Genomic DNA, 26,599 nt, shown 5'->3' with positions numbered 1-26,599 from the left:
TCCCTTATCATTCCATGGCAAGGGACGTCCCTGTTGTGTGGCTGGCGGTGCCAGCTGGTCACCAGGCACCTCCGAGTAGCACACAGGGCACCTCTGAGATACGCTCGTGTACGTTCTGTACCTCAGGCCATTCTTCCTCTGGACTGAAATTGGGAAGCATCAGTCCATCCGACCAGCAGGGCATGGAGTGGATGGCTGTGGCCGTTCTCCAGGATGGTCCCTGGACCACAGGCTCCAACACGAGCATGGGGCAGGGCTCCATACAAACAACATTACTGCCTTCCCTCATTCCTTTTGCATGTGACAATCAAACAAGGAACCCAAAGCTTGGAAATAAACACCAGCACAGGAAGGAATGTTTACCATTCAATGTATTATTCCCTTGTGTACAAAGTATTTTGCCTCTATAATAGCACACAGGTATTGAAATACGATGGCAAATGCAGAAAGACCATACAGACATGTCTTATGGGTCTTTTCATTTCCTTTTGAGTATAAGCAGAAAGAAAAGAAACATTGTACAGGAAAGTGCTTGCAAAAAAACCCCAGTTTGTAGAAAAATAATGGCATTGATATACAAAACCCAGAGTTGTTCCTGAACAAGAAATGTCTAATGTCTCTGGTCCTCAAAGTCTGTTCCTATTTAATGAAGCCCATTAATGAACCACAGGATCAGTGCTCTATCATTTTTTTCCCTTATAGTTTATTTCATATTTTTTTAGGTTTCCCTTGCTCTGTTAATAGCTGCTATGAAATTATACGTTGAAACGAACGTGTACAGGTCAAAATAATATTTCTTTTTCTAAATACCCATTCACTTCATTAGAGAAAATATAATAAGCCTGTACTTTCTAAGCACCACTGTTTCTTTCTAAAGTTCATAGTGCAATTTTCCCTTTTCCCCTACAGAAGTTATACATAAGCAAATATCATTTAAAAAAATCACTATTCCATTACTACTCCTTTCCCCTTCCCCTTTTTCCTCTTTCTCTTTCCCTTTTCCCTTTCCCTTTTTCCCTTTTCTTTTCTTTCACCTTTGAAACGGTATTTTTGGCATTTTTCTCAGAAAGGTAGAATTTGTTATTGTTATGCATAGACATACAACATAGGTGAAAAATTAGTCTTCTAAGATATGATTGTATCTACTTACGCGCTATTAAGCCAAAACACCCAAATTACGGGTACGAGTCTCATTCTTTCCTCTAAGTCTGAATATTAATAAGAGCAACAGAGGCACACACAGAATAATAGAGCACCAGTTCTTTAGCTGCTGGACTGTAAGACAGCCCTGCTTGCCTGTCTCCCAGCTGATGTGAATGTGTTGATCCCCGACTGTCAGGCTGACAGCTTTCACTCTGAAGGCCGAACACAGCCCGGTGCACGCATGGGTTATGAATCCAGGGATCAGATCATTTATCACTATTGATCTGACTGTTTTGTAACAGACTAATTACACATCCTTCGGGGAGCTCTGCAAAAGACTCACACAAGATCCCAAGGCTCGGTTTGTTAACTATGTGCATCCAAAATTGCAAGTAGCAGAGAAGTAGTTACTTTTACTGAAGTAGCAGAGAAACCTCTTTAGTTTTCCAAACTGCTGGTCATTTTGTGCTGAAAAGCTTTCTTTCCGTGTACTTTGTGCTCCTGGCTGCCCTGACACATAAGGCGATGGGGCAGCATCTTCCTATCGCTAAGTAAAATTGTGGGGAGAGAGAGAGAGAGAAGGGACATAGTCACAGACTACAAAAATAATCTGGTCACATCACCCCCGTTCAACGTGCTACGAAGCTCTGTGAAAACGTGGCGTGCCGCAAGCGGCGGGCTATGTACAGGCGGGAGCCACCGCACAGCCGCGTTCTGCGCCTATGGGAGCTGTCTCCTCAATTTAAGACAAAAAAAAGCCAGCGCTAAAGGTCTGGTTGTACACGGGATGGCTGAGAGGCAAGAAGCGCAGATGCCTTACCAGGAAGATCTGAAGCAACACAGAAGTAGGCGTAAAGCAGCCTGTTTTTGAAGGGGGGGGCAGAGTTATCTGTAAGTACAGAGTGATCTTGTTGAAATGAGGCAGAGCCGGTGCTGAAGCCATCCTTTGCAGATGGTCCATGAGTGAGTAGGAAGCCAGGGGAATGGTGCAGGTGCCTGCAATGGAGTCCCCCAGCCAAAACGAAGGGGCGGCTTGGCTGGGTGTGCTGTCCCCCAACCTCTGCTACAGACCCCATGGTCCTTACCAGCCCTGTGGCGGGATAACACGGCAGGGATGATTTTGGCTTCACATTAGGATTTTGTGACAATGTCCAAAAGAAACTGCAGCACTTCTCAGCACACAGCCCAGGGAAACATATGGCCTGATCAGCCTGTCTGGGATATGTTATACCCCGCTTCCAGATGGAGCCAGGAAGCACAGTGGCACATGCAATTAGGAGACAAATATATGTTTTTTTTGAAAAGCGAGTTCACTTCAGAGCCCTATGAAAAAGGAGCTTGAGCTGAAGACCCATCTGCAGGAATTTTCCTAAACCTGGGGTAGATCTTAATTTATTTGAATCGCCTGACAATTTTTTCTGCCTTCTTCCTTTTTTCACTGATAAAGGCACTGGATTAACTAAAACTACAGAGCATTAATAAATATCCTGTTAGCACCAAACCAGTGCTTTTAGCACTGGCCACAGAGGTCATGTGAAATTCAAAACATACCTAAAAGATAAAGATTGCTAATGCAACTAGCACTGTATTCATTGTCATGTTTTCCTTGAGTGCTGTCGGCCTAATCCCTAAAAATAAAATTTAAGCACATCTTGTGTATTTTCCTTACATAAAGACAGATTGAAATGCCAAAAATACCCCTATGCAGATTGTGTAGCACCATAGAGGGCCAAAGCAGCCTGTAACTGAAGGAAAATTATTGATTGAAAGTAAACAACTGAATACAGTGACAATAAAGTATCACTTGTCATAATGCTACATATAATGTAGAGTACGCAAAATGCAGTGGTTTGACTGCAGGATTTAACAATAAAAAATAAAAATAGTAAAAGCAGCCTTAATATAATGATTTTACGTACAAAAATATTAAATCAAAATAAATAATTCCAAACATAAATATTATACTGTACATTAAGAATATGCGATCTATATACACCCATGAACAGATAAAAAAGTGGAAGGCAGAGGTATTGCATCGCTATCCTTCATCCGTCTCATCTCTGCTGGCTGCTGTCAGAGAACCTGGAAAATACAGACAAGGGGCCCATTAGAGTCAGATCATCATCTTTGCCACTGAAACCTGTAACTAAAGACATCAGCATAAGAACGGAGCCAAAGCAGGAGCCAGCGAGGTGGGAAGTGCGTTTCCAGTTGACAGTGTTACACTCTCAAGTGTTACTGGGGGAAGCAAGGACTGGGAGCACTGGATCCCATCACTCCCCGGAAGCTGCTGGGGTGGGTGGCCGTCACCGATGCACTCGACACAAGTGTTTTTGCAAGTGTGGCTTGATCTGCTCCTTCAGGATGTTTTCAGGAAGATTTCTCTTCGTGCAGAAGCAGCTGGGAACTCACCATCGCTATAACACCTGAACATCGAGGCCTGTTCCAGACGATGGAGTACATTTCCCACAGTAACCACCACATTTTCCTACTACTTTGGTACCATCCTGCAGGCAAAATCAGAAATAACATCTCACGTAAGCGCTCAGGAACTCCATGCTGTGAAAGGGCCAGATCTGGGTTATTCTAGCCAGGATTTTAATAGAAAGTGTCTTGGAAGGAAAACAAAATATGCTAAATCAATCTACAAAATCACCATTATATTTAAATATATGCAAATGTAATTCCCTTCGGTGCTACCAGGTCAGACGGTGAACACAAATAAGAAAGGGTAGTTTTGATTTATTACAGTGAGAGGTGCCCAAGGAGGAGGCCATTTGGAGGGATATCTCAAGGGTATCTGCTTTCTCCAATTTGCCCCAGAGTAAATAAATGTAATGAGTGGAAAACTTGGATCATGCAAGAGCAAAACCACATCTAGACAACAACAGCACCTCAGCTGTGCCTGCGCATGTGAAGGGCACAGGAAGGATATTTGCAGACAATACCAACAAACATCCGTTTGGAAGGGAAAGGCCTGGAGTGGCTCCCGAGCCAAGATGAGAGGGAAAGAGATGGGGTGAGGCTATGCCACTTGCTAAGGTGCCGTTCCCCCTCCGCTCTGCTTTTCCACAGCCAGAATAGAAAAGGAAGAGGCAGAGCGATCCTGGGGTTGGCCTGGTCTCCAGGAGAGCCCCAGCAAGCGTGGTGCAACTCCAGTCTTGAGACAGATTAATACCTCCATCTGGCCTTCCTTATCCCACCTCTGCAGAGTCTTTTGCCTCTTGATCATTTCAACGGACAGACAGTCCTTGAGGGGAATTCAACCCTCAATTACCAGAAAATTGGACTTAAGTGCAGGACAAGGTAGCACAAAGCATTTATTTTTAAACGAGCTCCATCCTGCCCTTGACACTATTGATCTGTGATTGCAGCAGCCTGCTATCTTCTCTTCTCACTATGCTTTTCTTTCTTCTGTTCCTGTGGGCAATTACACCCCTGGAACAGCACTGACAGATGCCACTGGGTGATGGAGGTAAGAGTTGTCTCTTAGACTGCCCATCCCTTAAAGTTTGTTTTAATTCTGCCAGCCTTGATTGTGGCTGCTCTCTGCAAGCCCAAAGTCAACTGCCCAGGCTTCTCCTTTTGGAAGGGGAGAAGAATAGCAAAGCACCTGCCAGAACTAATACAAGGGGTCTGTGCTGTCTGCTACCTGTATGGGAGGATACTTTGCTGCAGCATTGCTGGACAGTAGTATTTAATTCTCTTTTAAGAGCCCTCCAGCACTGATGAGGCTCATGGGCTCAAGGGGCTCCCCAGAGCTAGGGAGATTGAAAGCAGCATATTTTGCAAATTGCTTTGGTTAAATGATTATGGTGACCTCCTTAGGAGAGTTTTAACAGGGGCAATCGGGATGACTCACATGAAGTAACAGACAAAAAAATTGATCCCGGGTTTCTCCAATTTCAGAACATAACACAGGAGCAAATATGTGAAGGCACACAGTGGCAGAGGGGTTAATGGGCAGGCAAATTAAGCTGTACAAGTCCAAATTTGGCTGTGGAGTGATTCTGAAGGCCTGCCTGGCTTACCTGGAGGCCTCAGGGTCAGCAGAGCCATGGGCAGCCGCAGGGGACAGTGCCCCGGGGTGCAGCGTGCTGTGGGGCAGCCCCAGCCCCCTGGAGCTCGGCTGACTCTCCCAAGGAGATAAACCCAGACCAGCCCATTGGGAAGGTTCACATCTTCCACACTTTATTAGCAACATTTTGGGAACAATTCCTACTCAGGGCACTTGACTGACACCCAGACCCTTTCCAGCAGGTCAAGCCCCACTCTGCGATCCTGACCCTGGTCCTTCCTGCCATGTGATGCATGCTCCGTGCCGGACATCTCAGACAACTAATTTAGGATACGTCTGCCCCCCAGCACTCAGTGTTTTCAGCTTCACAGTTAAGCAGGCTCACTATTTAATTGTAATAACTCAAATCAAGTTAAACCTGCCAGGACCCCCCCACCTCACACACAATTATGGGCAATACTTAATTTCTTATGGCAGAGGTTAGATTTTCATTAGTCTCTACATGGAAGATGCTGCCATGAAAGAAAACAATTAGAAACTTCTCATGACGGGGTATAACCATAATTAAAATTACAACTTACTGGGGATTTTTGAATTTCCGACACTGCGTAATTCCCTTGTGAGAGCCACTTTGCTGTTCCCGTTAAGGACAGGCCTGTCCCATACAGGTCTATGCTGAAGCGCCCCTATAAAACAAGCAGACGAGCCTGGTTATCCTGAAATGCTGTGCTTTTTCCATGGTATCACTTTTCTACCAGGATCTTTCCAGCAATGTTTTCAATTTTTTCCTTTGCTCTGACAGTGATTAGCACATATTGTACAAATCACAGCATGTCTCGGATTAAGAATTTTCTTCTTGTTGGTGGCTGCAAGGAATGAGGTCTTGGTTTTTCACTGCTTTTTCTCGGTTTTGCACTGCTTTTTCACAGTTTGCCGGCTGAGGGCATTCTTGGCTTTTCCATGGTAAGCTGCGGAGCCTGACGTGCTCCAGCAGCTGATTGGAGAGGTACCCCAGGGATGCGCTGCAGCTCCTCTCGCTGCTCCCTCCTCAACTGGAGAGGGCACACTTGTCCTTGTTTTCCATATTTTTCACTGGGCTTTTTTCCCCCCCCCCGACTTCAGTAAAATCAAAACTCTTTCATTCATTTATTTCTTAAAAATGTCCTTCACTTCATTCCACCCTGTCTCAAAATGCAAAAAACCTGTGGAAAATTAAGGGCTATGTCTGCTTCCAACACAGATTCCCCCAGCCTTCCTCTTACCCCACGGCAGACCCTAGCCCTGCCTGTTTCAGGACCCGAGGAGGGGTGGATCCTGTGGCCACATCCCCAGGCTGACTGCAGCCCAGCACAGCCATGCAGTACCAGATGGCTGTTTAGCTTTGCTCCCTGCACTTGCTGCCTTGGGAATGTTGATTTTCTGCAAGGCGCAAACTGTCTGGGTCAGGTGGATGGATATTAACATTCATAAGCCTTCCCGAGGTAAGAAGTCCATCCCTAAGCTGCTGAGCTGTGCAGAAAGGTGTCAGCTCTGAAAGTAGGGAGGGAAGGAGATGGAGAGGTTTGCCCTCTGCCATCTGTTGCTGCAGCTCCCTACTTAATGCCCTTTGAAAATCTGGTCTACCCAATACCTTGGACTATCCAAACATACCACTTATCATCTGTCTCCCACCTCCACAAAAACTAGGTGTGCTAGAGACACGGAGCAAGCCACCTGTAGCAGAGTGTTAATTAGCCTCCTAAAGACTTTCAAGAAAGCATATTTCTTCAAAGTGACTGGGCTAGGCACCCTACATCGTCTCCTGAAGCTAATGAGGATGTGACTTAGCCTGTGCCCAGGTCTGTGCTTTTGTGGCTGGGCACCTTGCAGTGCTGAGACAGGCTGGATTTGCCCTGATACACAGGCACTGCCTTCATTTTGTCAGTGTTTTCCCAGCCCCAAAGTGGAGTGAGTGATGGTCCCAGCGGGCTCCTGTGAATATAAGCAGCAGGGTGTGGGGATGGTGGAAGAGTGGCTGGCGGGTACCATTTCAGTCTCTGAATAATGGAGTCCATTGGTCCAGCAGCAGAAACCCATCCTATTCCTCCCCTGCAAATGCCCTCTCCTTCTCAGGCATCTCGCCCCTGAGCTGGCTTGGCAGGAGCCCTGCTGCCTGTCTGCTGCCTTCTCCACCCAGAAGGGTTATATCTCACCCACCTTCCTGCTCCCCTGCAAACAGCAGTTTCAGCAGATATGAGACTGTGGAGTGCAGAGGCAGGGTCCCAGGGCATCCCAATGGCCTGATTCACTACTGCTCTCCCTGCCCAGCATTTGCACCAAGCCCTACCTCTAACTACACATGGAAAGCCCAGTTCTTCTCCCTTAGCTTATTTCTTCTTCCTTTTCTCCTTTACTGTTGACTGTTTGAGCACCCATGGGGGACCGCGGGAGCCCTGGGGAACATTCTTAGCCAGTCCCAATGCTGGTCTGATAATAACCTGATGTTTTCCCATATAGAAAATGGACAGTGCTTTCTACACAGACAAAGGGAAAAGTTTCCAACCACTTAGATGAGAATGTGACACTCACTGGTGTTGGGCTGATGCGATCAGCAGTAATTAATAGAGGGCCTGAACAAAACAAATGGCAGCAATTCTTATGAAATGCTATTGTCAAATACCTGTGGACATTTGGCCGCACTGTAGCAGTCCCCAGCAGTGGCATAAGGAACGGGTCGTCCATCATGTGTCCGTGCAAACTGTAAATCAGTCGCTGTGGAGAATAGTTGGTGAATAACATGGAAAGAAAGATGCAGGGAGAGAGACAAAATAAACGTAAACATGCTCCTTCCTAATGTTTAAATTCACTAAAGCTGGTTTCATACATTAATCTTGAGAGTCAAGACTGCTGGATTTTTAATACTAAATCCCCCAGTTCACCCCACATGTGACACGCAGCATGTGAGCACTGAATTTAACAGGACACTTACACGCTCAACATTCACAGCTCACTTTAACTACATTGGCGCTTTAGGGCCTAGGTATCAATAACACCAAAACTCAAACCCATGACTTGGGTTTTATTTCTCTATCAGAAAATTCCCCACTTTCAAGGAGCCCATGGAACCTCCTAAATCTCCCTTTTAAACAAAGGCAAGCAACTATCTCTGTGCTCTCCTGGCTGCCCCAGCCCAGAGGTCGGGGTTTCAAAGGAAATTGGGGTATTTTGCTCTGGAGGTATCTGAAGTAATCGAGACTCATTTAGATGGGGATGTGAGATAGCTCCTGCCTGACAGAGGTAGGTGCCCAGCTCCTTTTGAAATTCAAAGGAAGCTGGTATCAAATTCCCTGAGGGTGGTTCCTTTCAGATCTTTACCTAGGAGCTTTTACAGACTATTAGTAGCTTTTTACAGATTGATAGACTGGGAGGTCTCATGGCTTGGAAATTAAGTGATGAAAAAAACCTTATCAGATAAAGAGTCATTTTACAAGGAAGGATTTTGATTTGCTAAAAAATCTCTGCTATTTACTGAATGAACCCCCAACAACATGCTGTATTTCTAAAACATTTGCTGGAAACTGATAGCATCCCTGGAGTTAGGGGGACTGAAACCATAACCCTATGGGATGCTGGGGGCTCTCCAATGGCAGGACCGGTCCCAGCTCCCATGAATGACAAGAGAGTCCCCTCCTCCCCTACAAATCCACGGCCCCAGCTCCATCAATCTCAACACAAGTTATTCCCCCATGGTCTGGCTCTGCCAAGAGCCGCCTCCACCCTGGCCCGGCAGGAGCAGCATCCCTATCCCAGTGGAGTCCCCTGCACTGGGATCTCCTGACACGGCTGTGTGTAAAATGGGGGGCCAGCTCCATCCTGGTTAAGCTTTCTGCCTGAGCCTAGTCTGAAAATAGGAGACCAAATGAAATAAAATCCTTCAAAAAATACTCTGGCCTGCCAGGAGCACACAAATATTCATTCTGTATAGCAGATGCACCAGCGACTCTCTTAATACTTTCCAGTATTACAGATAAATAGTATGAGCATCTCTGATACACTGGAGATGCAGTCTCTAAGTGTAAAGCAGCAAATAGGTAACCAAGTTTAAAAGCAGCTTTTAACAGGAATGCTCAGGAATATTGCCCACTAGAGTACTACTGCTTGTTTGTAGTGACAGCTATATTTGTGTAAAAAACATTTTTCTTTTAATGGCAAGGCCCTGTTTTTACTCACTTATTATTTGCATAGTGTTCAGGTCCAGCCTTACTTTGCTGAAGGTGGAAAACCCAGCTGCTGTGTAATCTTTCCTACACTGGCAGTCTTCTCGTCTGCTCCCGTTATATGGACATTCAGTCGGGTTATGCAATCTAAATCAAAAGAAAACCCTTTCTACTCATGACCGGAAAATATTGCCATGGAAAACAAAAATATTGTGAAGTTCAGGATTAAGGGATTTCTTACCTGTATCCATACACTTCTGAAAAATTCTCTGCATCCCCATTTACGAGGGTCACATACTCCTTTGGGCTGTCAGTCTGCATCCCGGAGCAAAACACCTGAGAGAAAGAAGCCAGAATTTTGTCAGGTATCATGTGCAAAGGGATGGCCAAGAAAACCAAAGGTAGAAAATCCAGGAGTGGAAGTGAAAAGCACATGCAGGGTCCTCTTCACCTTTGAGAAATGCATTAACTATCAATCTGTTGCTGAAATGCACCTTTAAGAGCTTTCCTTTGACCTGAAGGAAGTATTCGCCATCTTCAGTGACACCATTGAGATTTTTAACATCTTTGCAGCTCCTGGGTAATTCACCTGAAACAAAACAGAGATACTTGTAGTCACGGAGCAACTGTACATCCAAATTTCTTTTGTAACACTTGTGTGGCATCCAAAGCATCAAAACACCTTGTTTATTTTTAAGAGGTCTCCCTGAAGTGCCTTAGTGCTTAGCTGAATGGCTCCCAATGCCTGGAAACACTGCACATCTCTAGGAGTTTGGTGGGAACAGATGCTCAAGCCACGAGAAAGGCAAAGGAAGGTGCAAATCCACAGACTTACAGTCATGGACGTTGTGGCATGTCCTCCTCTCTTCAGGTTTCAGATCTGCATGGCACAAGCTGCTGATCTGGTCATCGTTCGTCAAACATTGCACCGACCGGTGCATGACTCCAACTCCACAGGTGACGGAGCACTGCAAGACAGAAGACAGAGATTTGTATTTATCTCAAGGGTTTCTGGGCTCCAGAAGAACAGAGACAGCCTGTTTCCCTTGTGTCAAGGCACAGCACGAAAGGCCCCAATCCTGCAAAGTGTTCAAGCACAGGCTTAATTTTAATCAGACAAGTAATCTCTTTTATTATTAATCCCTTCATTATTATCGTCATCACTAATTATTTCAAGAAGACTACTGAACTTTGCTTAGCGTTTAAACACTTTACAGGATGAGGCAGTATTGGAAAAGGTGAACCATATGCTCATGTGAAATTGTTTATTTTTCACACTAAAAAGGTTGTACAAGAAAGAAACGTTCACTGGAAGGCCTGAATGGCAGAAAACCCCTCCTGGTGTCTGGGAGGCATTGCTTGGGACTCAGAGGGGCCTCTGAACAAACATGACATGGTTTGTTGTTTTCTATTCAAATTGCACCAAAAAACCCACAGCCTCCAAACCCTCTCTCCCCCTCACCCTCTGGAAAAATGGCTAAATCTGTGCAAACACTGGGTCATGCTCAAACAGGCCAAATCAAGGGTGATCTTAAGGCTAAAACTACACACATTACTGGAGCTACTGAGCAGCAGCTTGTCTGCACTGGCTGCTGCTAAGCACAGGTGATGGGAGGTGGGAGCATCTTGCTCCCCCTCCACAACTTGTTCTTTCAGTACTTGAGAAATGAAGATCACTCTTCCTACAGGCACCAGGTTAGGCTGCCAAGAATATGATGCTGCTCATCTATTTAGAAATTATTAGCCTAAAGGAGCACACCATAAAGTAGATGTCTTCAAGGGCTCATGGTATTCACAACTTGGCATTTACTCTTTATCAGGTCTAAATCCACAAAACTTAACTAAGGAGCTGAGCAGGACTCTTGTTGTCCATCAAGGGTGATGGTATTTTACATTAAATCCCTTTGAAAATCAGAGAAGGGTCGTGGCACTTGGTAGTCATTGGGATGTTCAGCACCCCAAAGTGAGGAGAAAGATCTTGCTCTCTGAAATGGACACTCTTCACAATGAAGTTGTATTAATGAGTTGGACATTTTGCACTAAAATTCTGGGGGAAAACACCAATTAATTGAGGCTGAGCTCTTTGCTGTTAATTCCTCTGCCTTGACTTGCAGAGTGGATCTGAAGCAGAATGAACTTAGGTTTCAAACAGCTCTACCATTTACTGCGACAACTTCTACTACATTTTGCTTGACTTGACCCTCGTTGCCTTGTAAAGGTTTGACAAATTCCTACAAATGCCTGAGCTGGGTTAATAAATCAAATTTATGGGCGAAACACCACATTTCAAAGAATGTCAGAAGCCCAAAGACGTGAAATGTTATCACCTTAACTAAAATTTGATCTTGTAGTTCAGGCCCCAGAAGAGGCTCAACATAAATAACTTTAGCAGAAAGGCTAAGTTCTTTCCCCTGCCCTGTCCCAGCATTGGGAAGGAGCGGTGAGAAAGATAAATCCTTTTAAGGCTCAAACTACCGGTGTTTTTTGCCTTTTGGTGATTCCCAAGTCTTGCTCATACACATGGCCAAGCGAGATCCACCCCAGCAGCTGTCAGCTATCCATTGATCCCTCTAGCACAAGGCTTTCAAGCCCTTGTTTTCTGGCAGTGACCCTACTTTCTGACTAAGCATTCAGCATGACCATCAACAGTGCCACAAATTTTAGCTACATCCAAATTTTTATAGAGATCATGATTCTGCTTGTGGCTGCTGGGACTGCCCCCTATGAGGGGGTTCCATCTGGAGCATGGAGCCCTACACACACTGGGGCTGCCACTCCACGAGGGTATTAATTGGATTAATTTATGCAGTTTTTAAAGATTCCCCCGCCAAACCTTCAAGCTGTGTCCCCTTTATTCCATTTTTTTTTTTTGGTTAAAAAAAAGAAGTTTGCCAAACTTACGCTTCCCCAGTTGCCGACGCGCCAGGACGCCGAGACAGGACACTCCCCGAGGTAGCAGGGCTGGATGTTGGGTGGCTGTGTGCCTGGGCAGTTGACCGTGTTCTGGTACCCGTACTCATAGTGGTCCTTCCCGGTGTAAATCTCGCTGCAGGACACCAGGCGCTGCCTGTATCCCTTCCCACACGTGACGGAGCACTGCAGACAGAGGAGGTGCCTGTTAGCACCGCACGCTTTGGGAAGATTGGCCGAAATGGGGAGGAAAAGCAGTCTTGCCAGCTTTTAACACTGTAAGCTATTCTGAGGGATCACTAGTAACTATTTAAGCCAGCCACAAGTATTGTGAGTGGCTACAAGTGGGCTGGTGCCTGACACTGCCTTTGAGCACCCAATTCCCCCCTCTGCTCCTCCTACAGTTGCTTCAGGACCCCCTACTCTGGGCATAAGTTATCTCTCCCCAAGGGTGAAGAAAGGAGCAGAAGATCCTTGGGAACTCAGAAATGCCTCTGCTGTTTTCTTTTTTTTTTTTTTCCATGGGAGGCACAGAGAAAGAAAATGGTCAAGACTGACCCTGAATTGGTCAGTGCTCCCAGAGGGTCACAGGCAGTGGGAGCAGGTACAGGGTGTCTGGGCAAGAGGTGGCCAGGTCTCCAGCCTCACAGGCACCCTAATATTTCTCTTTGGAAACTACCCAGGAGACCAGGCTGCTCCGAGAACTTCTCATCTTTCCACATTTCTCTCTCCTGTGCTATCTTGGGTGGCTTGTATCTCCTCCCCCTCAGTCCCAGCATGTTTTCTTTTCTCCCTTTTCTTGTTCTTTCTTTTTAATCAGTGCTGTGTCAGCAGCTGCCTTGTCATTTCCCACTGCTGCTCCTCCAAGTAGAAAGTAATCCTTCACTAGCTGAAGGAAACAGGCTGAGATTAGCCCGGGTCCTCCCGCATGCAGCGCTTGCTGCCAGCCACGAGGGCAAACCTGCTGCCTTCGCTCACGCCGGGTCCTCGCTCCTGCCAAAGAGGGCACCGAGGAAGGACGGGTCCCTGCAGTCACATCCAGGCTCACCTTTCCCCCGGGATGCTCACCTGGACACTTGCACAACACTCGGGGCCCCAGAGCCCCCCAGGAGGGGATGGCAATAAAACCAAAAAAGTAAGTGAAATAAAATGGCACAAAACCAAAGAGGATGTCTGCTAGATACAATGTGCTTTGGACGAAAATTGCCTCTGATATTAGCTAGGACTCTGAGCATGCTGGCATTTACTCTTTAATATCCTGGTCTTCTCCCACAGCCCTGCTCCTTTCTCTCCAGCAGAGAAACACAGAAACAAACTAAAAAATAATAATTAAACCACGCAGTACTGCCCTGCCACTGTTGATTTGGGTTGCAATATCTCAGCGAGGCTGGCGGCGAGAGGAGGAGAGCGTGGCCCGGTGCCGAGTGGCGCAGCGCGGCCGGGTCCCCGCGTGGGGATGGGGACTCACCTCCGACCACTCCCCGGTGATCCAGATGTACTCGCAGGGCGGCAGCCCACAGCTCTCGATTTCAGGGGGGCGTTTGCTGGCGTCGCAGTAGCCGCTGTTCTGCACTTGCTTATTCTCATCCACGCAGACCACCTTGCGGTACCGGGATGCCTCCCCGCACGTCTTCATGCACTGTTTGCAAGAAACATCGGCTCATGTAGTCCACGAAGGACTTCAGCAAATTAATCTGCATCTGCAAAGGGAGCAGGCCCTCCTCCCAGCAGCCTGAGTGAGCTGATGGCTCTGTGCCCCATGTTGGCATCTCATTGCTATCACCTGGGGGCAAATTTAAGACCAGGGCCATTCTCTGCCAGGCGCTGTGGGAGCATCCAGTGACAAACTGCTCCCATCCTCTGGAGGTACCAAGCCAAATTGCAGGCACAGGGAGAGACGAGAAACTGAGGCAGCAGGTATTGGGATGGGGTGGATGTGGGGTCCAGCTGTGGTGAGATCAAAAGATACAGGGGTGGGCATGCTGGGTCAGGAGATGGGGCAAGGGGGAAAGAAAAGGCCTAACCCCCATAATTTCAGCCCCCAGTAAATACAGCTTCTGGTAGAACGACAGCCTTGCTATCTATCCCCCTTCCAAAATGCACACTGATGCACACTTGGCTGGAATGGGGGGAGCCCCTTTCCTAGTCCTGGCCAGGGGGCAAGTAGCAGTGCTCTGCCCACACAACTCGGGGCACATCTCTGCAACTGCTGCAGCAGAGGGGGCCCTATGGATTTATTCTCTTTTAAAAGCTGCCCTGCCTGCAACCCCTGCTAGCTGAGTGCAACTGCTCCCCAGGGGCTTCTGGAGACTTTAAGGACTCGGTTCTTTCTCTGCTCATCTTGGAAGAACCATCCTGGCCGTGAGGCGGCGCTCCTGGGAGTGAGTCTGTGCTCAGAACCCATCTTACAAAACATGCACATAAAACAAAATAAATCAGCATAAGAGCAGCCGTCTGGATAAAAGCATATTTTCTTAAAGTTATTGCCTGTAATGGACTTCTAACACTTTCAACTAACTGGATTAACAAGGAGGAAAAAATGCATGAAAATAATCATTTTATATAATGTGCAGGAAATGTCTTCCCCTAAGGAAAAGGATGAAACATTCAATCAGACCATCCCTATCTGTACGGAAACACCGTTTGAAGTCACCTAGGCTCGGAGGACCGTGCCAGTTTAATCTTGTTAAAAGTCTCACTGTCCGAACATCGTTTCCAGCCTCCCCGATGCAGCTCCTGCTCTCTTGGCTGGCCCCCAATTAGCAAGATCTTAGTGGGTTCACCTAATTGCAAAACGCAGGCACTGTCAGGCCCCCGTTTCTGTAATTAGCTGTCAGAACCGAGACTGCAAATTATGTGAGAACTTCAAAAATCGGATCAATCCATGGCAGGAGAAGCAAACCAAGAGAGTTGCCACAAGCGTAACGTCTCGTTGGTTGTAAATATTTAGTAACCATGCAAAGTGGAGGGGGACAGGGAAGGAAAGGCAGCCCCACAAAGCAGCATTTATTCAGAAGGAATAACTTAGGAGCTCTTAGGCAACAGTCAACATTGCAAAATCCGCAGTCTGCCAGCAGACCCCAAGGGCTTCGTGTGCTTTCAACCTTATTTACTCTCTTGCTTTAAGTCCTTGGAGTGGAAGCTCCTTCTAGGTCTGTGCTGAAACACAGCAGGAATTTGCTGGAGTGTAATTTCCCCGGAGAGCAAACAAACTGTGTTATATTTGCCCTTCTCTGATACCTCCCTATTATATAAGTAAAATCTGAAAGGGGGTTATTGCAGTGCATCAGAAATGCTCCATCGTCACGTAGCTTCCCTGAGCAGCACCTTTCAGGGGCAGCACGAACCCCGATGCTCCTGCTCCCTCCTAACGAGGGGCTCTCCAGCACAGTGGGAGTGGGGCTATGGGATGCTCAAAGCTCCCCTTGTCCCTGGTTTGGCATCCACCAGCCCAGCATGTGGTCACCAGTGCAGGGTGAATCATTCCAGCTCACAGCCAAATGAGGCACGTCACAAGGAGTGGGAAGAAACAAGGCTGATTTAGTCTTCTCCCCTTGACGTATATTTAAGCCTAAATTTGCAAGTACATTGACTTACAGTTAACTTTAGGAGAGTGAATAACCTCTATACTATCAATGGGTCTTCTGACATTGGCCATGAAGAGCTATCATATCAAGAGCCCACCCTCATTTAAAATGAGTAGTTGCTGATGAGATTGAGGCTCGCAAACACATGCCAGCCTGCTTTGGGTTTCCCTGCAAATAATGGTTGTGTGGCCAAATAAACCTGAGCCTTCTCTGTGCTTTTTGTCATCATCAGTAAATTAAAGTTTGATTATTTGTATTTTTGGGGATAACTGGCAATTAAAATAATCCCACTGAGATATAAAATATGGCTCAAAGACAGTAAGACCATCAAAAAACAGATCAAAGAGAAACACCGCAGAGGTTCCAACCAGCCACCCCAAGGTTATAAAGCATTATTCACATAGGAAGTGGACTGTTCAGCTAGCATGAAAAAGCTATTTTTCCTTTTAATATGGTGATATATTTTGTATGAAATCTCATGTTCACGACTGATCTAAATCTCACATAAAACAGCAGGGCCAGGGGATAATGGCCATTGATAGCAAGAGCTCAAAAACAGGTCAGGCATTTGAAAATATTTGTCTCAGGCATTGCTTTGCGAAAGCATTCATTGGGGTTTTTTTCAAATCAAAATCTGACACAGTGATGAAATGAAACCCCATGCCACAAACACTTCAAACATGCCTTGGGTAACTCTGCAATCCAAACCAGGCACGGATGGTACAATATTCCCCCAAACAGCAAATGTCAAAGAATCAAGAATTGCATTGCAGCTTCCAGAGCTCTGCGATGTCCTTCCACAGAGGTTCATATTAAAAAATCCCCTTCTCTCTCCCAGTTTTCCCTTTTTCTTTGTGACCCTGGTCTGGGTTTCACTTGGACATTAGCAAGGCCCTTTCTATTGACTTTCTTCTCCCTGATGTGGGTACTAAGAACAGCTAATTAATGGTGATACACCAACAGAGCAATAAACAGTTTCCAGTAAGTTCCCTGTTCCTTTTTGTTGGCAAGACCAACTTTTTTTCTAAATAAAAACAACAACAAAAAGGAACAATCAAAATCCCCCTCTCAACAGATTCCCTTTAAAGATAAGAAATCAAGAACAAGACAGTGCTGGTATGTTATTTTACATCCCCCCTTTCATGTCAATTAGGGTTCATTGCTGCTCCCTGCTCAAAGAATACTAATGCAATCTGTCCCTCCTCACTATAAATAACATGCAACCAGTACTTGTGGCTGGCGCGAAGGTCCTATTGCTTTTTTTCACTGGGTACATCAGAACAAAATAAGATGTGCTCAGAAGAACTGTGTGGAGTCGGCCAAAGGGGTGAGCTCACATTGGGCATCTCCTGCGTGTTCTTATTTATGGTTATTTATGGGTGAGGAAACTTCCAGCCCACCCTCCTAGCAAAGATCTCCTGGGGAAAAAAATGTCTCTGTAACATGTTAAAAATTTCCCCAGTGCAATGGGGAGCCCTGGAAAACTAAGGAAAACGCCAGCAACCACTGCCCACCAAAGGCTTGGCAGGCTGGAGGCAGGCAGGGGCCTCTCGCTGCTGGTTTGAAAAGGTGCAAAAATAAGGGAAAGACGGTGAAAGGATGGGGTAGGAGCCGTGGCTTTTCAGGGATAATCACACTTTTGGGTAAGGACTACAACTGCATGCTGTTTGGTTACCTCTAAAATTATTAGCTGAAGAAATTTAACAGGGTCTGTAAAAGCAAAAGTTCATTGGAGGAATTTGCTGGAGTCTCTTCAGCCATTCCTACACTTCTTTTCCAGGGTGGGATATTTCCATAAGGTACCACTGCATGGTCAGCTCACCTTTGCCTCCTGCTGCATCCCATCACACCTTGGCTCCCCAGCAGGTGGGAACGGGAAACGGTCCCCTCCAGCCTCTTGTGCTTGTGGCCACGTTACATAGGATTATAAACCCTTTACAACTTCCCAGCACCGCCAAGACCAGGGAAGTGAAGCTAAACTTGTTTGTTCCCGTCAGGCTGAGGTACAGCAGGTGTGGGGATATTGGATAATGTCACACATGTGGCTGCCTGCAGTCTGGGGTGCTCCACGCAGGTGTGAGCCAAGGACAAGCTTGTTGGGAAGGAAAGATCAGAGGAAAGCATGTGCTGCCTTAACTGTTAATGTTTTCTTGCTGCAGCAGAAAAGTTGTGCAGCCTCTGTATGCATGAAATGCTTTTTCTCTCACCAGTAAAATTGTTTTTCTTAATCGCCTCCACTTTTTCTTCCTTTTTTCTTTTTTTTCTTTAGTGACACGATAAAGGCAGGCTCTGGGAGTGTCTGCAAACACCAAGACTTTGAGCAGGAAGCTGGCGGTGCCTCCTCATCTTGTGTTACCAGAGCAGGAGACCCTGCTTTGCATTTACAGCTTCTTTACACTGTCTCAACAGTGGAAGGGATCTTGACCAATTTTGTCCACCTTCAAGACTGCCTGGGGCCACGCAGCAGCAATATAAAAGCAGCCTGGCTGCCAATGAATGCCAGGCCCCTGTTTGATTAATATTTTTTCTTGCTCCCTGGAGCTGCGCACTGCAGGCACCTGGGTGACCAGGATCAGGCTCTGATCATGCACCGCCAAAGTCAGTGGGATCTTTGCTGTTCAAAGGGTGCAGGATCGAGCTCCTGCTGCCCTGCCACCGGGGCCAGCGATGGTTTTGCAGGGAGGCTGATGCACCTGGCCAGGGGGTTTTTGCTCCTTTCCAACCCTGCATCCCCATGGAGGGCCCATGAGGGGCAATCCCCTTCCCCTGTGTGACAAGGACATCCTTTCCATAGGAGTGGTGGCCTCTTCTGTGGGCTGTGTGACACAGCAGTCAGCTCCCCAGAGCTGGCAGCTCCATCACCTTTCCCATTTCCAAGGCTGGCAGTCCCTGCACTGCAGGGAAGAGCCCAGGACAGTGGGACAGGGATGGAGGACACCTGGGGCAAGACTCTTTCACCCACGGATGGCTGAAAACAGAATGAAACTAGAATGGAAATAATGATTTTGGTGCCTGGTCTGAACTTACTCTGCCAAAACCTGTTGCACACTCAAAGCAAGCAACGGCACCTTGTGGGCAGCTGCTGGACCCCCTCCTCCTGCCCAGAGTCCCCTTGTCCTCCTGCCACCCACCAGTCTCGGGCCCATCCATCGCCTGCAGTGCAGGTGAGTCAGAGACACTCCCTGAACCACTCGAACAGCAGCTATATCTCCTGCTCCAGCCTAAGGGGTTGGTTTTGCTGGGATCTGGATCCTGGTCACTCAGAAAAGCACTGTCTCCCGTGGGAGATATCACCTCAGCACTGCTCATGGCTTGGCAAAAAGCATGGACCCAGAGCACAGCGAAAGGAGAGAGCTGTCAGAAGGAGCCGGGGTAACGGGGCAGAAGAGTGGGAATTACTGATGTTCCCCAATTCCTTCAAACTCTCATGCACGGGGGTCACTGCTGGAGCAGCGTGGCAAGGCTCAGTCCGAGTTGGGTTACTGCTCAGCCTCCGGGAACAGACCCAAATCCACCCTATCCAAAACCTGCTCAACATTTGCATAGGTCCCAGCCAAACACAGGGCAGCACAAAGCAATAAATTAACCCCGTGGAGGTATTTCTCAGCTCCCCCTTCCAGCCAGCTTGCATGAGCATTTCCTCTGCTTCTTTTTTGGCAAGCCCAGGCTGCAACCCCAAAACCCCAGCCCTCCGGCAGCGATCTCGGGCACCGGCGGCCCCCCGTGTCCAGCATGATCCCGCACTGCACGCTTGAGAGCACAAGTGACGTGACCCTGGGGAAGGGCGGAGGGGGGGACCCCGCTTACCGCTTGCCATTCGCCAGCTGCCCAGCGGTGCGTGGGGCACTCGGGGAGGTGGCAGTCCCGCTGCGGAGGGGGCCGGCCGGCCGGGTCACACTCTGCCTCCTCGGCTGCCTTCGGGGTGCCGCTGTGGCAGTGCACAGCGCGCCGCTGGACGCCCCGGCCGCAGGACACCGAGCACTGGAGGAAGGGACAAAAGGTGAGTGGTGGTCCCTATCGCAGCCGTCACGGTAAGTTCCCGGGGTTTGCCCTCTGCTCTGTGCTCAACGGCAGCGATAGCAAGGCTCTAACACCGCCGTTTAAACTTCCAGGTGAGGCTCTTCATTGCACAAGGGAAAAATTTTGCAAGGGCAGAGCAGACAGGCTGAAATCCCTGCTCTGCTGAAGCCAGAGGGAATTTTCGCTGTTGGCTTCAGTGGGGTCAGGATTTCCTGACAGGATTTATATTGCAAAAACCTCTGGAGATAGCGGCTCTGCTAAACCATCGCAACACGCCAGAAGCGGCAAGGCTCTGAGTATTACTCGTCTCAAAAAAGTAATAGTTCAAAATATATCAAATGCCACAAGTGTCACTGGAGCGGACTTTAATGAAAGGCAAACTTGAATTATATAGGAGAAAGTCTGGAGCAACAGGGAGGTGAAGGGATGATACGGCGGGATGTCTTTCAGCATGCAGCGGAACACGCGCATGCACATAAGCCAGGGCGTACTGTTAAGTTTGTGAAAATAAATGCCCTATTTTAAATTAACTGCATTTCACATTTCCTTTATCACCCTGTGGGCACGTTTCTCCCCACTCCTAGGCACAGCAAGAAAAGCCTGAATTTCTCTGTTTCTCAGACTTCTTCAAATTATTATTTACACTACAATGCTTTTTAACAGCTTAATTTTTCTTTCCACAGTATTTATTGTTGTGACTGTACACTGTAATATGTTCAGCAGTACTTAACTTCTCACTGGTATGGAATCTTCCTGGCTAGATCTTAAAGGATATAATATAGATTTGGAATAAAAAGAACTCGCATTTATAGAGGAAAGCGTGTAAAAATCAAAGGTATACATTTAAAACACAGCTATTATGATTAACCATTTGCTGAATTAACAATTAATATAAGCAACTTTAGTAATACATCAGGAACTAAGAAAACAATTTTACAGCCTGTTATTGCAATACCCATAAAAGCGAGCCTTCTTAAGGCGGGGAATTAAGTGGTGCCTAACAGGGAAGAAATTCTCTCTTCTGCAGAGTGTTCCTCCGTAACGCTCCGTTTGCTTTACTACCCGAACATCCCATAAAGCCAAAAGGACCAAAGAAAAGCTGACTCTGAATATTTGCTTGGCTTCAGATATTTGTAAGAGGGTGGGAAGTTTTCTGTGTAACTCTTGAAAGTAGCAGTGAGATTTCTGTCACTGGTGATGCAAATGCTTCCCATATGCCGTGCTGCCTCCCTGTGATTAACAGTGCTGTTTGTCCTATGCATTCCATAGGGGACAGTTAAAGTGAATAATGGCCACAAACTTGGAGAAACATATACTCCAGGATGCATACCATGCTCTAAAATGCCTTTTGGTTTACATTTATCACCCACCTAAAAAGCACATGCCCGGGTATGTTATGACAAGGGAGAGCGAGTCAGGCCATGGCTCTTTCACCGGGGGCTGTGCCGCATGTGACACTGGGCAGAGCGGGTCTGGGGAGGGGGATGCTGGCCCCTGGCCATGCCAGGCAAAGCAGGGCACTGGGCAAAGCTCTAGATTCATTTAACTGCATGCTTGTGGTGAATCTTTGCCCTGCAGCATCAGTATTGCTGTGGCTCTGGCTGGATTTATGGCTGGCTTCGAAGTGGCATCATTATGCTCTATTACAGAGGCAAGAAAAGGTAGGTTTTAACATCATTTTCATCCTGGCTATTTTAATCCAGAAATCTGGTCAGCCAACCTCTGCCTACCTTGGGGAAATACAGCTGGCTGACGCTGCCAGAAGATATTAAGTCTGGGGGCAGCCAACTTGTGCTGTACTTACATATTCTCCTAAGGGATGCCACGAGCCAGGCAGCATGTTTGTCCTTTCTACAGAGTCTATATGTCTTCCCAGGAGTGCTCCTTTCTCCACTGGGAAAATCAATCACCGAACTGCTGACTGACAGCTTGGCTATGGAGAAGCTCTACCTGTGTTTTTAGACAGGGCTGGATTTCAGCCTGTAGCTGAAACATGTAAATGCCAGACAGCAGAATAAATATTGGTGTTTTTGCTAAGTGAAAGGTAAATGGCCATAATTGATACTACTTAGGAGATGCAAACACATTAAATCTGACATTTCAGTGCAGACACAAGCACATTTAAAGCTTGGAGAAAAAGCCTTTTTTCTTCCCTTCTGATTATTACAGATATATTAAAAATGCTTTGCTGCAGGGAAGTGGATTCACAACAATCTAGAAAAGAATTACCCAGCCTCTGAATACAAAACATCCAGAGAGGAAAGAACTTGGGAGCGGAGCACTTAGCTCAGCTAGCTGGGATTCATTTTTAAATCATTCCTGTATTTTTTTAATCCTGATTTTTTTTCGTTATTCCTTTTCTCAAAAGGAAAAGAACCCTAAAGGCACACGCAACAGGTCCTGTGCATATATGGTGAGAAGGAGGATGCACTTCTATGGAAACCCTTGCTTTATTTCTCAGGCAGACTTTTGTTGGTTTACCCAGGACAAAAGGTACCCAGCTCACAGCAGCTCAGCTTTGGAATTATCTTTCAGAGGCAATTAGATCTTCAGAAAGCTTTTTTGATAGTATCTAAACGCAAACTGATCGTGGCTGCCTATTTTCAACAGTGTCACTGGTGATGGGGAAGGTGACACAGGGTTTCCGTGCCCATTTAGATCCTGTCTTACAGGGTATTCAGAGTGCCAAATCCCTGCCTGTTTCATAGTCCTAATGAGAAGTTCAGCACCTAAATCCACCTTGGCTTTGAGGCATTAAATCTTTTGCAAAGCTGTGCAAGCCCTGCACACCTCTGGCAGAGACGGCCACGGCGGTGCTCCAAACTTCTGACAGCCCTGCTTTTCATCTGTCGCAGGCAAAGAAACACTGCCAGCATGAGTGAGGATCAGGACGCAAGGAAGCCATGTCAGAGCATTTCATGTGGCTTTAAAAAGCCCAGTTTGATATTGCAGAACAGGTGTTTCTACCCCTTTATTTTTTCCCCAAGCAAGACACTGTCTGGCTGAGCACATACAGCATCAGGGACCTGGTCTGAGGAGCTGCCCGCATGCTGGAAATACGCTGCCTATTCTTAGTCTTATCATTAGCGTACAAATATTCCTTAATTGCCTAGTCACAAGAGATTAACTCAGGCCATAAATCACCTCATCCTCCTATTAACTTGGGTTTCTTTCCCCACTTGCATAAAATGAACTCTGTTCTTGCAGTGGAATGTTGGGAATTTTAAAACACTTACTTTTATCAACTAACATTAGCGTATTTTAACACAATCAACAGACCATTACATTATTATGCTTACAATTATTAGCTGTAAAAAATTGCTTTCAGGAGCAGTCACTTTAAATAAGGTGCAAATCAGATATGACAACACTATCTAATGGCCTCACGCCTCTTTTCAGTCTAGCTTCCTGTATAAAATTGAGGTTTAAGTCCTGCAGGTAATAAAAGTAATAATACTAATTTAATTTCAAGTGCAGGAGCAGTACTGTGCATTTCACAGGGCTATGCAGGGCTACCTAGGTGCTCCCAGCCATACGTTGGGAAGGTGAAAGGCCCAGACCTCAGTAACTGAACCTCCATGGTGAATGCACAGACATAATGGCAAACGCTGCTATCCTATAAATGCAAAGGTAAGCATTAAAAGAACCCCCAAGTCTGAAAACAATCATAGAACATCAGTAGTTTTTTTGTCTTTTTTAATAGTCGACATTAAATGAGAGTACGCTGTCCTAGACCTAACATTTGCATGGGTGCCTGTAGCAATGTTAATGGTTTATCTGTCAGGGAACTCACATACAGTGAGAATCGGTGTTTTATACCTTAATTTGGAAGACAGACCGCAAAAGAACATGATGTTTTACAAGTAACAGTTCATTTAGTCTGGGATTTTCAATAATTCTGCTGATTAGCACGCTAATGAGGTAGAGGGAAGAGCAAGGTTCAGAGATAAAAATGTGATGCAGAAGATTCAAGGTGATGATAAAGACATTATTTTCAAGAAAACAAGGATTCAAGCTATGCTTTCAGCAAACAAGATGCTTAATAACTCCAAGCACTTTCACATTTCCAGCAGCCTCTGCTCTATGCATCAGCGTCTGACTTTTTAATGAAGCAGAATTAACTGATGAGCTTGTTAAGAAACAAAAGGTAGTGAAAAGCATTCTTAATCAACAGCTTGGATTGTTCTTTAGGCTTTCCCAGGGAACTGATAAGAAATTTAATTTCAGATTTCTCAAAACTAAGGAAAATTTTCTTTGGGATGTGACACAGTTAAATAATAACAATATTTAAAATATTAATAAATAGTAGATTCTCTTTAACATTATATACTGAGGAATTTGCTTTCAGTTAGATACTAAAAGCAAGTCGCCATGTTTTCAGCTGGTACAAATCAGTGTTGCGCCACTGCTATCCATGAAGCTACACTGGTTTACGCCACCTGAGGATCTGGCCCAAAACTTTTACCCTTGAAAAGTTCAAGAGGACGGAAGTGATGGGAAAACCAGCTTCTAACCAACTGGATGGAAGAAGAATATCAAAGGGTGCAAAAGGGTACACAACGTGTCTCACCTGTCCCCAGTCTCCTGCTTTCCACTTCGGACATCTGCCCCCTCTGCATTTCTTTTGCACATTGGGCTTAGCAAGGTGCTTGCAATAATCTTCTTCTACATGCCTCCCTTCCTTTGACAAACAGTACACATCGCGGTGCTTTTGGCCCCTTCCACAGGAGACAGAACACTGTAAATATAAAGTAACAAAGATCAGCTGTCACAGGGGCCATCTACATGGTTATATACGGGCCATGGCTACCTCGGGCATTTTCTTTTAGCTGGACCAAAAAGCACTTTCGCAGGTCCCTGGCAGCCTACACAAAACTTGAGGGGGATACGGATGGGCAGAATTTAACCACTGGAAATGCTCCCATTTTCACTTAATATTGCATTATATTCTTGGTCAAAGCCCCACAGAATTCCAGTATTAAAATAGAGAAAGCAGCTGACGTTCAGCAGGGATAACAGGCTGGGTTCCTGGCACCGCTCCAGTAGTTTCAATGGAGCAGAGTCATCTTACAGGGATCTTCATCTATTTAGAAGAGCTTGAAAGGAACCATTTCCTTTTACCTTGATACAAAGGGAGGTCAAATGTTGGTAAATCAGGAGAGTAAAGCACGATATACACCTTCACAGAGGGAAATAACTGCACAAAGGACAAGGCAGAAGAGAAAAACAAGTTTTTCCATGTCCTTGGTATTAAAGCTCATGTTTGTTTTACCAGTGTAGACTGATTTACTTTTTAAAAATATTTTTTTGCTAAACAGACTGAAACCAGGACATGCTCATCCTTAAGATTTATGCAGTTTGAAAACAACTCAGAAGGTGGCAAGAAGGCAGAGCCTGAAGAATCAAAGCAAAAAGCAAATCAGCAGGTATGTTAGCTGTAAGCTTTGTAGTGAAGCAACTAATTTCAACCTCCCTCTGCAGGTTCACTGAACTTTTTCAAATGTGACCACTTCTGGCATGCAAACCCCAAGCAACTTCACTTTGATTTCAGATTAGTCTCCTCCAAAAGATTTAGGAATCAAAGGGGTCTGGAGTCACGACAAGAATTTAATATGACAGTTTCGTGTAGAACAAGCCTCTTACTCAGCATGATGCACCCAGAGACTCAGCTTCAATTTCTTCATTACATGTTATGAAAGTCGTTACATTCTATGTCACAAGCATCCTGGTTTAATCCTTGAGCACAAACACACTGTTTCAACCATCTCTCAGTATAAAATGTTCTGCTTTCTTTTCAGAGATGAGGATTCTTCCTTCGTTTTGGAGCCACTCCATCAGTATATTTCCTAAGAAATAAATTACAGCCCAAGCTCTTCCCAGCCCATGAATATATCCGAAACCTAAAACACTACAATTTATATATGTAGCAGCTCTGGAAGATCCATTAGAATAGAAATTGGCATATACATTGACAGCTGTGATTATTTTAAATTACAGCATTACTTCCCACTCATTCAGCCCCTGTTTTGTTAAGAGGTATACAAAGAACAAGCGAGAGAGCAGTAACTTGCTCCAAAATGGAAAAGTTCAGACCATCGTGGAGAGAAAGGGATGTAACTCATAAGATCAGATGGTGCTGCTTAAAAGCTTGTATAAGCAACATCCCGAAAAAGGCTCTTTTCCTGCTGCAAGACTGTTACAGATCGACAAAAGGTAGGCCGGGGTCCCTTGTGATCAATAAGGTTTAAGGGCCATTAACGATGCTCCTCCATGAGAGGCAGGAAGCCAGACGAGCCTGCGGCAGGGATGGCCGCCTCTGAGTTTTCCTGAGTCCAGCTCCAATTTCAAGATAGGCCAAAAAACCCATAAAGCAACATTCAACCTTGCACTGAGAAACAGAGGAAATACTGTCCCTTGTTCTAAAAGAAGACTTTAATGAGTAACTCAGATTCACAAATGTCACTGTTTTTCTTTCATATCAACAGAAAAAAATTAGGATTAATGTTATCCTACTTTTATAAGCCTTCAAATTTCATCAGAAGTTCATTTTTTCATTTTTTCTACATCTCTCCCCAGGCAGTGAACATCAGCGTCAAGAAGGACATGTCAAATCCTACCAAACCCAGCTGTTCTAATACTTTGATCCATTTACTGTCTTTGGATGAAAGGCCAACACTGATACTTTAGCAAAAAGTCAAGTGCTCCTCAGTAAGCACTCTCCTTGC

At 45.9% G+C, this 26,599-nt stretch overlaps 1 protein-coding gene across 5 annotated transcripts in view; it reads right to left on the bottom strand.

Moving 5' to 3' along the window:
* Positions 1 to 353: 353 nt before the first annotated feature.
* Positions 354 to 26,599, bottom strand: part of ADAMTS9 (ADAM metallopeptidase with thrombospondin type 1 motif 9) — an 85,512-nt gene continuing 59,266 nt past the window's right edge. For 3 of the 5 annotated variants that reach the window (XM_064453554.1, XM_064453555.1, XM_064453557.1), the window contains 12 exons: positions 24,445 to 24,612; positions 19,662 to 19,835; positions 13,736 to 13,906; positions 12,259 to 12,453; positions 10,193 to 10,325; positions 9,852 to 9,946; positions 9,599 to 9,693; positions 9,371 to 9,504; positions 7,821 to 7,912; positions 5,743 to 5,847; positions 3,556 to 3,650; positions 354 to 3,225 (listed from right to left, as the gene is read on the bottom strand). In XM_064453554.1, coding sequence (XP_064309624.1) covers positions 3,561 to 3,650; positions 5,743 to 5,847; positions 7,821 to 7,912; positions 9,371 to 9,504; positions 9,599 to 9,693; positions 9,852 to 9,946; positions 10,193 to 10,325; positions 12,259 to 12,453; positions 13,736 to 13,906; positions 19,662 to 19,835; positions 24,445 to 24,612 — 1,452 coding nt within the window. In that variant the 3' untranslated portion in view covers positions 354 to 3,225; positions 3,556 to 3,560. Of the gene's footprint in view, positions 3,226 to 3,555; positions 3,651 to 5,742; positions 5,848 to 7,820; positions 7,913 to 9,370; positions 9,505 to 9,598; positions 9,694 to 9,851; positions 9,947 to 10,192; positions 10,326 to 12,258; positions 12,454 to 13,735; positions 13,907 to 19,661; positions 19,836 to 24,444; positions 24,613 to 26,599 lie in introns of those variants that run through there. The other 2 variants (XM_064453556.1, XR_010373299.1) reach the window with 2 other exon arrangements.

The sequence above is a fragment of the Phalacrocorax carbo genome, chromosome 6 (assembly GCF_963921805.1).
Source record: "Phalacrocorax carbo chromosome 6, bPhaCar2.1, whole genome shotgun sequence".
NCBI lineage: Eukaryota > Metazoa > Chordata > Aves > Suliformes > Phalacrocoracidae > Phalacrocorax > Phalacrocorax carbo.
This window is presented reverse-complemented; position numbering and strand designations above follow the sequence as displayed.